At 33.1% G+C, this 13195-nt stretch overlaps 1 protein-coding gene across 2 annotated transcripts; it reads right to left on the reverse strand.

Annotated features, from left to right (window-relative positions):
* Window positions 1-1984: 1984 nt before the first annotated feature.
* On the reverse strand, window positions 1985-11413 carry LOC143649755 (olfactory receptor 4C11-like). Of its 2 annotated transcripts, XM_077119677.1 has the most exons (3): window positions 11397-11413; window positions 8395-9285; window positions 1985-1988 (listed from the first exon to the last, which is right to left on the reverse strand). In XM_077119677.1, exons 1-3 carry the CDS (start codon window positions 11411-11413, stop codon window positions 1985-1987), a joined length of 912 nt encoding a protein of 303 aa, XP_076975792.1. The 2 variants fall into 2 exon arrangements, with proteins under 2 accessions (XP_076975792.1, XP_076975793.1); XM_077119678.1 differs by lacking the exons at window positions 1985-1988; window positions 11397-11413 and having other exon boundaries at window positions 8391-9296.
* Between the last annotated feature and the right edge of the window lie 1782 nt (window positions 11414-13195).

Consider the following 13195-nt stretch of genomic DNA (forward strand, 5'->3'; position numbering starts at 1 on the left):
AAGAGCTTAGAGTTTATTTTCTGCTACCTATTTGTCAGGTAAAGAGGCCATTTGGATTTAAGCTACCCATTGAACACCAATTTGTCTTGGCAGATGAATTTTCAGAGAAGCAACAAGAGAATATGAGATGAAATGTGGAGAAAGGAGTAGCAAACATCACTTTTTGCCTTGCTATGTGTCCAAGGAACCCCAGAAATAGATAGACAACTTTCAGAATCTTGTTCTTTAGATGCCATTTGAATTGGGTATTTTCATAGGCTATTTTCACAGACTAAGAACTGTAAATTCTAAGTTAATAAATCCTTGTTTCAAAGGGCAAGCCATTTCTGTTATATTGAATTTTGGCAGCTTTAGCAAACCAAAATAATTTCCTGCATATGTATAGAAAATGCACAGAGAAAACTATGCAGATAAATGTAACACACCAAGACACACAAAGTGAACACTGTCAGGTAAGTAGCACCAAGATTAAAATATTGCAACTAGCATCCTAAAGTCCTAATATGTGTTTTGCCTCTTGAATGGTAACTACTATACTGATTCTTAAACCATGGCTTATTTTTCTCTCTTTGACATTCATATAATTGAAATCAAGTCTTGCATTCATTTTGTCTACACCTTCTTTCACTCACAATACACTTTGTGCAATTATTTCCATGTTATTTTATAGATGTAGCTTATGCAGTTTCAATGCTGCATAATATTTAGTGTATGGTCATAACACAATTTATTGTTTTTTCTAGTTTTTCCTTATGTGAGATTTTCATATATATTTCTCCATGGGCTATGTCAATATTCAGCTTTATTAGGTAATCCCAAAAAGCTTTCATAGGTAAATGTATTGATTTAATCTCTATAAGCAATGAATAAGGGTTACAGTTGCTCTACCTCCTCATCAATAATTTTCACTCTTCTTCACTATGAGTATATACATTTACTCAATGGGATTCCACAAGGTTTAAACTTACCATGCTCTGATAACTAATGAAGCTATCAAATTTCAGTGGCTAAGCTCCTTTTAATCATCTATTGGATTTTTTGGATATGGAGATTTTGCTAGGAAGCCTTTCTTCTTTTATTTTTTTCTCTAGAAAATCTGAGATGAGGTTCATTTATTTCTCTTTAAATGATTGAGAGAAATGACTCCTGAAGCCATATAGCTTGATATTGTCTTGGTGAGAAGGATTTCAACAATTGATGTAACTGCATTCTTGGACATAACAAAATGATCATGCCCATGACTATTGGCAAGACAGCTAAAGGACTGTAGGGCAGGCAATAGCTTCTCTTTCAGAAACACCAGCATCCGGTGTGGAGAGCAAGAAAACAACAAAATAATGGAATACTGAGGCATTATATTTTCTCTTGTTCCTGTTGGGTAAAATATTATTTATCAATATATTCATTAATTTCTTATAAAAGGAAGCACTTATGGATATAAGTTTGTTAATATCATCTTCTTTTTTAACATATGCTGGGAATGAAATGATGTTCACCTTCTCCTTTCTGATACTGGTAGTTTGTGCTTCTCCTTTGCTCTATCTTGCTCACTGTTGAAAGGTTTTACCATTTTGTACTGTTAATCTAAGAAACAGGTTTTGACATTTTATGTTTTCTCTTCATTTTTGTTTTCTATTTCTTTGTTTTCTGCTCTTTACCATTTTATTTATACCACTAAGATAAGTTGTCATCTCAGCTATAATTTATCTGCAAAGCCCCAGTATAAACCATGCCATTTTTATTAATCACTTCAAATTATTATCCTCTAAATAGGCTTAATATTTTCCACTATTAAGCAGAGAGAGTGGTGCATGATCATTTTAATCAAATTGAATAGTTAATGAGGAAACTGGGTTACAGGCTTCATAAAACTCTTTTGTTCACCCATAGCTCTTTTAACTAAGAACCGGATGGATTCTTCTTGACCCCACACAGAATAATCTCTTGTGAGACTTTAAAAAAGTTATCTCTGCATTTCAGAAATTTATCTTATTAGCTTTTAGCTTCACACCCCAATCAAACTCTAAAGGTCTATTTTTGTATATTTAGTATGATTCATTTATAATTCAACAAAATTACTGTCTTCTTCCTATGAGCCAAGCCCTATGGGAATATACAGTAAAGTTTTTTAAACACACACACATATACATATATATATTCTCATATGAATTATAATCATGCGTTGCATACATATTAAACAAAAGTTTAATCATTATTAAACTTTATGACATATAGGTTAATGATAAGTGCTAAAGAGAAAAATTAAGCAGGGATGGAGTAATAAGGAGCATAAATGTTAGTGAGTGATGATTGCAATTCCATAAGGTTTCCAGGAAAAGCATATTGAAAAGTTGCAATTCTACTATAGATGAAGTGAAGTGAGATTTTAAGTGAGACACATAACTGAAAGAAGAATAATTAAGGCAAAAGGAGTAGCTTGTGCAGTTTCTTAGGCAAGTGCATGCTTATTGCCATGTAAAATTTGGCAGGATCAATGGTTTGATTGTCACAGTGACATCTAGGAATTGTTAGAGTTGGACTATAGTACATGTAAACTGAAGATGGGGTTGTAGATTAGTGGGTATGAAATTTAGATTATAGAAGGGTAATGTCAATATCTAGATTATAACTATGGGACTGAGTATCTAAGATAGATTAAAGATTCTTGGAATAGAATTGAGTAATCAGTAAATTAATATGGCAGCATACTTGAAAGATCATCTTTGTGGATGTTGAAATCACCAAGACTTATGGCAGAGATGTGTTGGAGTTACAATAACCCAATAGTCAAAACTTTAAATGGATGAGGTGGAATGACCTGGTAAACAGTAGATTACTGAAAAGAAGGGCTTAAAGTTGCCTAGTTTAACTGAAATTAGGTAACAATGAGAAACACTCATAACAAAAACTCTTCTTCAGGCCCTTTGACATGAGAACTTTAAGAGAGAAAACAGGACGGCGCATGGTGGATCAGCAGGCTGAGTTCTCACCTTCCATCCCAGAGACCTGGATTTGATCCCCAGTGCCTGTCCATAGAAAAAAAAGAGAGAGAGAGAAAACATGACCAATTTAAGTGGAAGTAATATCCAGACAGGAGAAACAAGAAAGCAGCAGGTAAATGGAATGTTCATACAAGAGGTTGAGAATGTATGGAATTCTACTTCTTATTGACTTGAGACCCATAAGTATAATGATAGAAAATATGCAAGGATGATAGTAAGTTCAGAAGTGGCTTTACAAAGCAGTAGTGGAAAAAAGTACAAGTTAAAACATTCTTGTAAATGAAAGAGCAGTCTCTAGTTTCAGAAACATTCATTCAAACTCTTCAACTCTTGGGAACTCACAAAAGTCTGGTATTTGGTACTAGACCTTTAATAATAGCATAGTGAATTAGGATGTGTGCTCAGAAGACAAAGATAAAATTGCTGCACATAATAAGGAGTTACTAAGTATTTGTCAAATTGAAATGAATTTTGAATAAAATACTCATCTGTGCATGTTCTGCTGCTAGATGTCTAGGTCAAAGAATGCTAGATATCCACTAAAATTCATATCACTCTTCAGCAGTACCAAAATTAACCTAAGTCCATGGCCTCCCAAGTAGAACTCTTGGGGGAGCAACAATGAGATGCAAATATGGCAGACAATTTGTATGTTTAAATATTTCCCCCATATATCTATTTGGATGAGCTTCAAAGTCAACTGTTTTGATGCTCAAAAATGTTCTGATGCTCAAGAGTTTTGCTGGTCTATTTGAACTTTCATTAATGGAAAAAAATGATCAAAGAACACATGCTAGTAGATTTCTAGCACTCTCTAACAGAGGAAACTTGTATCAGGAACATGTACACATGCATTTTTTTCCTCAAAATATCCCAGTCCTCTTTGCTACTGTATTAAACTCTGTAAGTTCTTGTGGGTAGACTGTAAGTAGGAGGGATATTTCTGACAAAGTGTAAAATGTAGAATGTGTATTCCTCCAAGGTTATTTCTTTCTCTTGCCACCTGAAACCAGGCAGTTGGTGTCACCATTGTATATAACAGAGCCCTTTGAAAATTCTTTAAAAACAGTGGTGTACATATGAATAACCTAGGGTTAAAATTCAAATTATGATTCATCAGTTCTGGGGCAAGCCCAGAATTCTCCATTTGTGACAAGCTCCCAGGAGACATCAATGATGATAGCAAATGGATCAGATGTTGAATATGAAAACATTAGGCAGGACCAAGAAAACATTAGAAAAGAACTTGAATCCATGAATGAAGAAGAGGGGGAGATACACTTTTCCCTGTCCATCTGGACCATTTACATGAATATTTCATATTCAACTATGAACTTCCTATATTTTAAACCACTCTGTCATTCTTTTATAGAATCCTTATAGTACTCTAAAATAATAAATACTCAAACATGCATGAAACCTCTTTTCTTTTTATATAATAAGACTGTATTACTGGGATTATACTTGGATTTCCCATTACTATAGTCACATACAAAGATGAAATTCCTTTCTGAATACTATGCATATTTTCCACTAATAATATAGTTTTCTTGACCATAATAATGTATAGCACTGGAATCTGAAGTTTCATCAAATTATATATATAAAGAGAAAAGTTCAGAAATTTCCTAACTCCTCATAAAAAAGCTACAGATAAGGATCTGATCTTCAGATTTGTAAGGCAATTTGGAGTCTGTTAATGTTCAGAGATGGACTTCCTTGAATGAAGTGTCTCACTTTGATAAAATAAAAAAGTGTCTGGAGTATAAACCAGGACATGAGATTAGTAATTGGTGAGATTGTGTAATGAGAGAAGAGGCTTGGTTATGTACATAACTAGTTATCTGTTGCTGCATTTCAAATTATTACAATTTTAGTGGCTTGAAACAATTCTTACATTATATCACAGTTTCTGTGTATCAGGAACATGGACACAACTCAAATCCATGAAGCAGTGGGTGCCTCTATGGCCTGTCACAAACCTACAATCAAGGCATCAGCCAGTAATGTGATCACACCTCAAGGCTCAATTGGAAAAAGATCTGCTCCCAAGCTTGTGTGGTTGTTGACAAAATTCAGTTCATGGCAAATTGTTGGACTAGTGACCTCATATTTTACTGGGTGTTGGCTAGAGGCTGCCCTTTGTTTCTTGCTATATTTATATGTCCAAAGACAGCTTATAGCCTGGCAGCTTGCTTCATCAAAGCCAGCAAAGCATAGAGACTGTGAGCAAGATAAAAATGATAATCTTATGTAATAGGAGTGATTCTTCAATTTACACTACATACACACACATGTAAAATTCAAAGCCCTTGATATTTCTCAGGTTTAGAACATCACCACAAATATACCAAAAATGTCTGGTCTCATATGTAGAAATATTGCCTTAAATATTCATAATTTTAACAAGTTTTGGCAGATGGGATTGTACAGAATGTTTAACAATTAGAACCAGATTTCAAGTTATTCACCTGGCTGCCTCTATATACCTATTTTCTTACCTCAACCCACTCCAAAAATACACGAGCCAAAGAAATAAACCTGGAACTTACAAAGTTTAGGAAAGAAGTGTCTGGGAGGTAGGTTACAAAATCTTAAATACTCATGTAAGTATTTATTATTTTGTTTCTTGGGGGAAAGTTGGACATGAGAAAACAAGGGCAAATGTACCTCAACTTACTAAAAAAGTCTCCTCTTTATATGCTTTTATATTATTATTAAAAAAAGAAATAAATGTGAATTCATTGGATCTGAGTGTGATTTGGTACCTACTAGCTGTAAACATTTCCACAGCTGTTTGTATCCAAAAGACTGTTTAAGGATAAAGGATTATAAATGGCTCAGAATACTTGAAATTATCATAGATTTAGTTTCTTCTTATTAAAATTCTTAATCTCATTATTGGCTGGCCTTTTCTCAGAGTTGACCTAATAGGATATTTCTGATTAACACATTTAATTTCATCCAAAGGTATCTGGTACATATTTGTGCCAAGCTAAACTGTGGGCCCAGGGAATATTTAAGGTAGAAGACTAGATATAATTCCTTAGCTGACTCTAACTTCTTCAAACACTGATGCTCTACCTCTAGTGCTAAAGTCTGACCCTGTCTCTCTGATTCATGGAGTGTGAAGAGAGACCTCTGTATTTTCCTACTGAGCACTGTAGCTAGTTGTCACCTTCTTGGGACCCAAATAGCCCCTTAGTTACATGGTTACTGTTGTTATTTGTAGTAGTAGGTACTATAATTCCTTAAAACACTACACAACCTTATATTTAATCTTGTGATGAATATCTCAAATATACTGTGATTCTTTTTCAGGGACCAGATCCTCAGACATGGAGGGTTTTTTTTATAAATAGAAACCTTGGACCATTTAAGAGGTCTCTAGTGTACTAACCAATCAGACACTGATTTTCAGGCCTGATTCCCTTCCCTTATTTACTAGACTTCTGGTGGTTCCCTTTCTGCTCTTTACCCATTACACTTTCAAAAGGCCACTCGTTGCCCAACACCACTGGAGCTCCATTATCAGATCTCATAGTGTAATTAACATTAAAATTTTGCATGTTTAGAAGGTTTTTACCCCACATATTTCTTTTAAGTGTGAAAACACATGATTCTGCAGTTGGAGTAATATACAACCACATTTTAAATTAAAATAAATATCTTGAGATCCACTGCCGATGCAACTATTTGTTAGTTAATGTTTCTTATATAACAATGTGTTGAAACTGAAAGTTTGACTAGACTCACCTAAATAATGACGCATTCTGATCTGTTATTCAGAGGCAGATAAGGACTATCTTCTACTATATTGTGGTTGAAGGAGCACCAGAAATAAAAAATTAAAGCTTTGTTTTGATTATGTGTGGCTTCCTAAAGAAACAACAATATTGAAAAATATTTGTATGGGACTAGATTCAAATGTTCTAGAAAAAGAACTTTAAGTCTTACATTTGGAAAGTTGTGAATGTTCATTTGGAGGCATACAAAGCAAAATTGTCAGCTATGAATATGGCACTGACAGCTCTTGCAAGTATCCTATTTAAGACAAATATTTATGATATCACCAGCTTTCTATACAGTATCTTAATTACTAGGGGTCTTTCAGAGTGAGGTAATAATATTTTGACATCAAGTCACTTAAATGTTTCATTTACTCATGAAATTCATCTCGTTCTTTTCTCATTAGCCACTATCAGTTACAGTAGCACTTCCTGGTTCCAATGTGATTGTAAATAATAATATAAATCCTTACATAGCATGTGATTACTTGATTCTGAGGAAATGAAGTTGTGTTTGTGTTTGCATGAATGTGTGGGGTGTAATACATAAAGTTTAGGTTACCTTCAAAATGGAAATATCCATTTTAAAACATTCCCATATAAATCTAAAAGGTCAAAGTTTGTGAAACATTAGAGATGAATTTTCAATTCCTCTGTAATTTCAAAAAATAAGACATAGGATTAGAGTTTCTATAGGGAGCAAAAATCTGTTTATTTCATATCTCCTCATACCTTTTAGGTAGGTATCAGGGAGTTACCTAGAGTAGAAATATTTTGAAACCTCATTTCTTCTAGAAAATAAGAACCTATCATAGACATAATGTGAGTCCTGAAATATAAAGAAGATAAAGCTCCTACTCTACCCTGGTAAAATTATCACTGTTTAACAATTTTCTTTCTTCATCATTAATTGCTTTTTAGTCTTCCTTCTCCTTGTTTCAGCTGACAAATACTCTCACTTTTTCTTTACTCAGTCCTTTGTGAAGAGCAATGTGAAAGAATCAGGAGGGCACTTGAATGGCTGATACTGGTTAAGACATCAAGATGTAAGGTCTGTCCATCACCATCCACATGATGATTAAACTTTTTCAGATTGCATTGGATCTTCCAAATGTTTTTGAAGGTTTAATGTCCATGCATTTAGATCCACAGTAAGGCAGGTTCAGGCAAAATTTCCAAAGCAGTATCTTCTAGGGCCATATTTTCTATTCCTCAGGTAGGCAACAGAACAACTTGATTTTTTCAGTTTCCAGTCTCTTCTAGACTAGCTTATGTTGATAACTTATATAAGGGACTAGAATAAAATCTAGATAAAATATTTGTTGGGCACATATACATACATGTTGAATCAGTTGTTGTTAATCAAAATACTTCTTTTGAATAAACTTATGAACATAAAGCTAAATTACCATACAAATATACCCAAATGTTGATAGAATTTATTTGAGTCATCAAAGTGTCCAAACTGATTTTGAGGCATGCACAGATTGTTAATTATTTCTTGTTAAGATATTTTATCTTTCCTACCCATATGACATAAAGTAAAATGCTAAGGAAATATAAACTAGATTCTCCATAATTTATTCAGCAGTTGAATTTTTCACTTGCTACACCATAAACTTTTCACCGCAATTTTCACTTCTGCATTTCTCAATGTATAGATCAGAGGGTTAAGCATGGGTGTCACAATTGAATAAAACACTGTCACCATCTTGTCCACTGGAAATGTGGTTGGTGGTCGTGTATATATGAATATACATGGCACAAAAAATATTACAACCACAATAAAATGGGATGTACAGGTTGAGAGAGCTTTCCGCCTTCCTTCTGCATTGTGATTTCTCAGGGAATATAAAATAAGTACATATGAGATAAACAAGATTATGAAACTCACCATGCATATAGCACCACTAGTAGACACAAATATCAAATTTAGCACATAAGTATCCATACAGGCAAGTTTCAACAAGGGCTGCAAGTCACAGAAATAGTGATCAATGACATTGGAGTCACAGAAGGGCACTCTTAAAATCAGGAAAATCTGTCCTAAAGAATGGATAAAAGATCCCATCCAAGCCAAAATCACCAACACAACACAGACACGATGACTCATGATGGTTGCATATCTCAGGGGCTTACAAATGGCCACATAACGGTCAACAGACATGATAATGAGCACAAAGACCTCCATGGACCCAAAGAAATGGAATGCAAAGACCTGAGTCAAGCACTCATTGTAGGAAATGATATTTTTCTGGATAAGAGCATCAACAATCAACCTGGGGGCTGTGGTTGTAGAGAAACAAGCATCTGACAAGGACAGGTAAAAGAGAAAGAAATACATGGTATTCTTCAGTGTCCGGCTTACCTTAATAGTTATCATAATGAGAAAGTTTCCCACAAGAGTTGCAAGGTATAGAATGAAGAAGACCACAAATACTGCTTTCTGCATTCCAGCATCCTGGGTCAACCCCAACAGAATGAATTCTGCCACACTCTTATTCATCACCTTATCAATAGCTATAAGTAGAACACAGTTGACAAAGATTTAATCTGCAGAGAAAAAAAAGAAGTGACACCTTGGGAAGATCAGTGGGCTGAACTCTGAATTCCTTTATTCTGTTCTACTACACACTATTAATTCAAAATATCCTGGTATGTATCAGAATTCCCTAGGAACCTCTGTAAACCTAAAAATGACAAGGCCTGTTATAAATTTGTCTATTGATTCAGGACCTCATTTTATTGAACTAAAGTAAATGAATTTGGGTGCCAAAAGAAAATATCTTTCACAAAATATGATTACTACCAAGAGTAAAAAATACAGAGTTTGTTCTTTCCTTGATCAAGTGTTAATCATTTTTTAATTTGGCCTTTACATGAAAACTGAGTGGAAATATTTACCCTATCATATTTTCAGTCTTAAGAATTTATAAAAAAATATTTGTACATATATATATATGCCCAGATACCCACATTTGTATTGTATCTATCATGAACTGCATGTATGTGATTTAAACTGGACCCTTTTCCAGTAAAGTTAAGCACTAATAATGTTACAAATCCCTCCTGAAAAAAAATAGTTCAGTTCAGTTCACTCACTTGTGTGTCTACTAAAACCTACCTTTTTTTTTCATCTTGGGTAGAATGTGCTTTACAAATAACTATTTGGATAAGTTTCACGTATGTTTCAAGAGGTCAGTTTTATCAGTTTTCATGATAAAACACATATCTGGGTAACATGTTGAAGTTGATTTCAGAAGTGAAACTAAACTACTCTCTATCTTACTTTAGAAACTACCCTATTACTCAGCCTAAAGAGAGAATATTGAGTGACTCTGTAATTGAATTTGAACTGGCCCTCAATTTCTAATATTTCTGTAACAAGTTGTGTTTTGCTCACATATATACATAATAACTCTGAATTCCCCAGGCTCTTTCTTCTAAAATATTTGTAGAAACAAATTTCATTATTCCAACATACAATTTTTACTATTTTATTTCAAGGCTATGTTCATAGTTTTTGCATTTGAAACAATCATATAATCCCATTTATACTCTGATTTTCATTTAGAATTATTATAAACACTCCTCTTATGTTGTGATAGCTTCCATATCTATCACATAAATAGGATGATATGCATATATTTTTATAATCAACATTTGATCAATGTCCACAGAGACATATAACTTCTTTCAATTTTCACTCTCATAAATAACAATTCTACAAACAACTTTGGGATAATTTTCCAAATCCAATATTGTTGCCCCTGTTGCCTAATTTTTATTGTTATTGCTATATTATAAAAACTCTTTTACATATTGTATAATTTTATTCAATATATATTTATTACAAAATATTACATGATAATGATGAAATATTCAGGTAAGTAAAAGAGGTGAGAAGAATAATAGAAAGCTTTCTTCCAGTTTTTTGAATTGACAATCCTATATTCTAAATATAACTATTGTATTTCTTGTATGTCCTCCATAAATTCTCTGTAAGAATTTTGTGTATATGTATATAGATATCTCTTTAACTTTTTACCTACAAACCAGGTCAATGTTTCAATATTGATGATATTTGGAAGAATTGTTGACCATGCAAAGATAGGCCTTGTGATATCCCATTATCTTACTAGGTTAAGAATAATGAAATTGTATGTACATATTTATTTCATATTCATTACAAATTTAATACTTTTATACATTTATTTCAAAAAATATTTCCCTTCTGAGAATGATTTATCTTATATCAGTACATGTTTATTAATCCCATAACTACACCAAAGATAGATACCATTTAGCAAAATAGTTATTGTGTATCTTCATTAAATGTTCAATTACTGGACCCAGATTATCTAAGTTCAAATCCTAGTTACACTATTTACTAGATGTAATATTGTTCAGGTTATGTTAAAAATAACCAGGGTTACTGTGCAGATTAAATGAAGAAATAAAAATCCAGCTAATAACAAACAATATGTAAACCATAGTCTTTACTTTTTTCATTATTATGGCATTACTTTTTATGTGATTTTAATTCTTTTACCATCATTGGTTTCATGATATATATAGTCCAATCTGTCAATTTTCCCATTGCTACTTAGTCCATTGTTTCATATTATGCAGAATTATAATATTTGTTCTGTTTTATTACATATTTCCATGATACTCATTTGTTTCATATGTTGCATCAAAATGAGCTGTAGTAATTGCTAGGAATGGTGAAAAAAACAGTCTTCTTAACATCTTAACATGAGTTTTAAAACTAATATAGAAAAAATCATTATACTGTAAGGCAGCATGTGAGAGGACAAACCATCTGCAGAGAGAGGAGTACAAATTCCTAAAGTAGAGAATGGTCAGTAAGGAATTAATGTTGTGTCAGAGATAAGCTATAACTTTAATGGGACAGAGTCAGTTTCCAAACCAGATTCTTTGAAATGTAGACATTCAAAACTCTGATGAGAGCTTGTGGACACACTGATCAGTGCATAGAGTCTGAAGCCACACTGCCATGAGTCAACCCTGCTTCATTGTCCTTCGGTAGAGTGATGTTCAAATAGTCTCTTGATATCTCTGGGCTTTATTTTTTTCACTTGTAAATCAGAAATAATGAAACCCTCTATATTTCAGGGTTACTCTGAAGTTTAAATAATTAAAATGTGTGAAACATATAGAAAATCCAGGTACCCAGTTCCTGCAATGAGTGGTTCCTGCTGAGTTTCCAAGAGGCCTTTTAAATTTATGAAAACATGGATTCAATTTGTCCTGGTGCCCATAATAAAGGTGCAGAACTATATTAGAAATTAATTTCCTTTGCTGAGTGGCTGAAATCATGCCACTCATGAATGACTAGTTTTCTTAAGGTTACCAGAAGCTAGGAAGGAATTTTATAAAAGGTTTTTAATAAAGAAAAAAGAATTAAAAAAGAATAACCATTGCAGAATGTTGTCAATATCAGTGGTCAATAATAGGGGACAATAAACATTTCTTTGATTTCAAAAGTTTGAGAAAGAGATATGCAAAGAGTAGAAGAATAAGGGTGTTTGAATGTGAAAACTAAAATGAAAAATATAATGGAAATACTACGGAACATGCCATATCATGTAGATCAATATGAAAACTCTAGTTTCACCAGACTAAACAGTTGTGGTAGAAAAGCTTGGGAAAATAAGCTTTCCTTCTAGGCAAAATTTATAAAACCATGTTTTAAACTGTTGATGTTTTTCTATTGGCAATACAGAAAATATAGAGCCACAAAAATGGGAAAGCAGCTTTTATGAAGATTTCACTGGCACCTAAAAATAAAAAGCAGGCAGATTTTAAAAATGGAATTGAGCTATCATTTTCTTCATAGAATTTAGTACAATTTCTCTTTTTAAATTTTCTGTAATAATGTGCCTCCACAAGATGTCAGATCCCCATGAAGACATCTGTATTTTAGTTCCATGGAATTAGAGCCCAATGTGGCTTTTGTGGCTCCAACAATGTGAAAAGTAGTCTCATAGTCACTCCAAGTCTGACTTATTAGTATCTCTAGATGTGGCAGTTCCTTTCATAATGAAGAATGAGAAGTGCTCACTCTCAATCTCCATGGAATGGCATAAAATATAAGGAGACCAAGAGTTGAATTGCCTTGTCTCTCTTTAATAAGACTATTGAAATTAGTCAAATTGGTTTGTACCTAAGTCTAAATGCATTATTTGAAAAATGAGTGGACTCAACAAAAGAAACTCTCCTTTCAGCTTTAAGAGCATCATTTTGTTTTTCCTAAAGCATAGAACATAATAATTGTTTTTATACAGTATTTAGTACTTATTAAATTTTAAATAGAATGTGTCACTTAATTTAGTGGAAGATAAATAGAACTTTGGATGCCATGCTATGTTTCTTTCATTG

Source organism: Tamandua tetradactyla, chromosome 11, assembly GCF_023851605.1.
Source record: "Tamandua tetradactyla isolate mTamTet1 chromosome 11, mTamTet1.pri, whole genome shotgun sequence".
Classification (NCBI taxonomy): domain Eukaryota; kingdom Metazoa; phylum Chordata; class Mammalia; order Pilosa; family Myrmecophagidae; genus Tamandua; species Tamandua tetradactyla.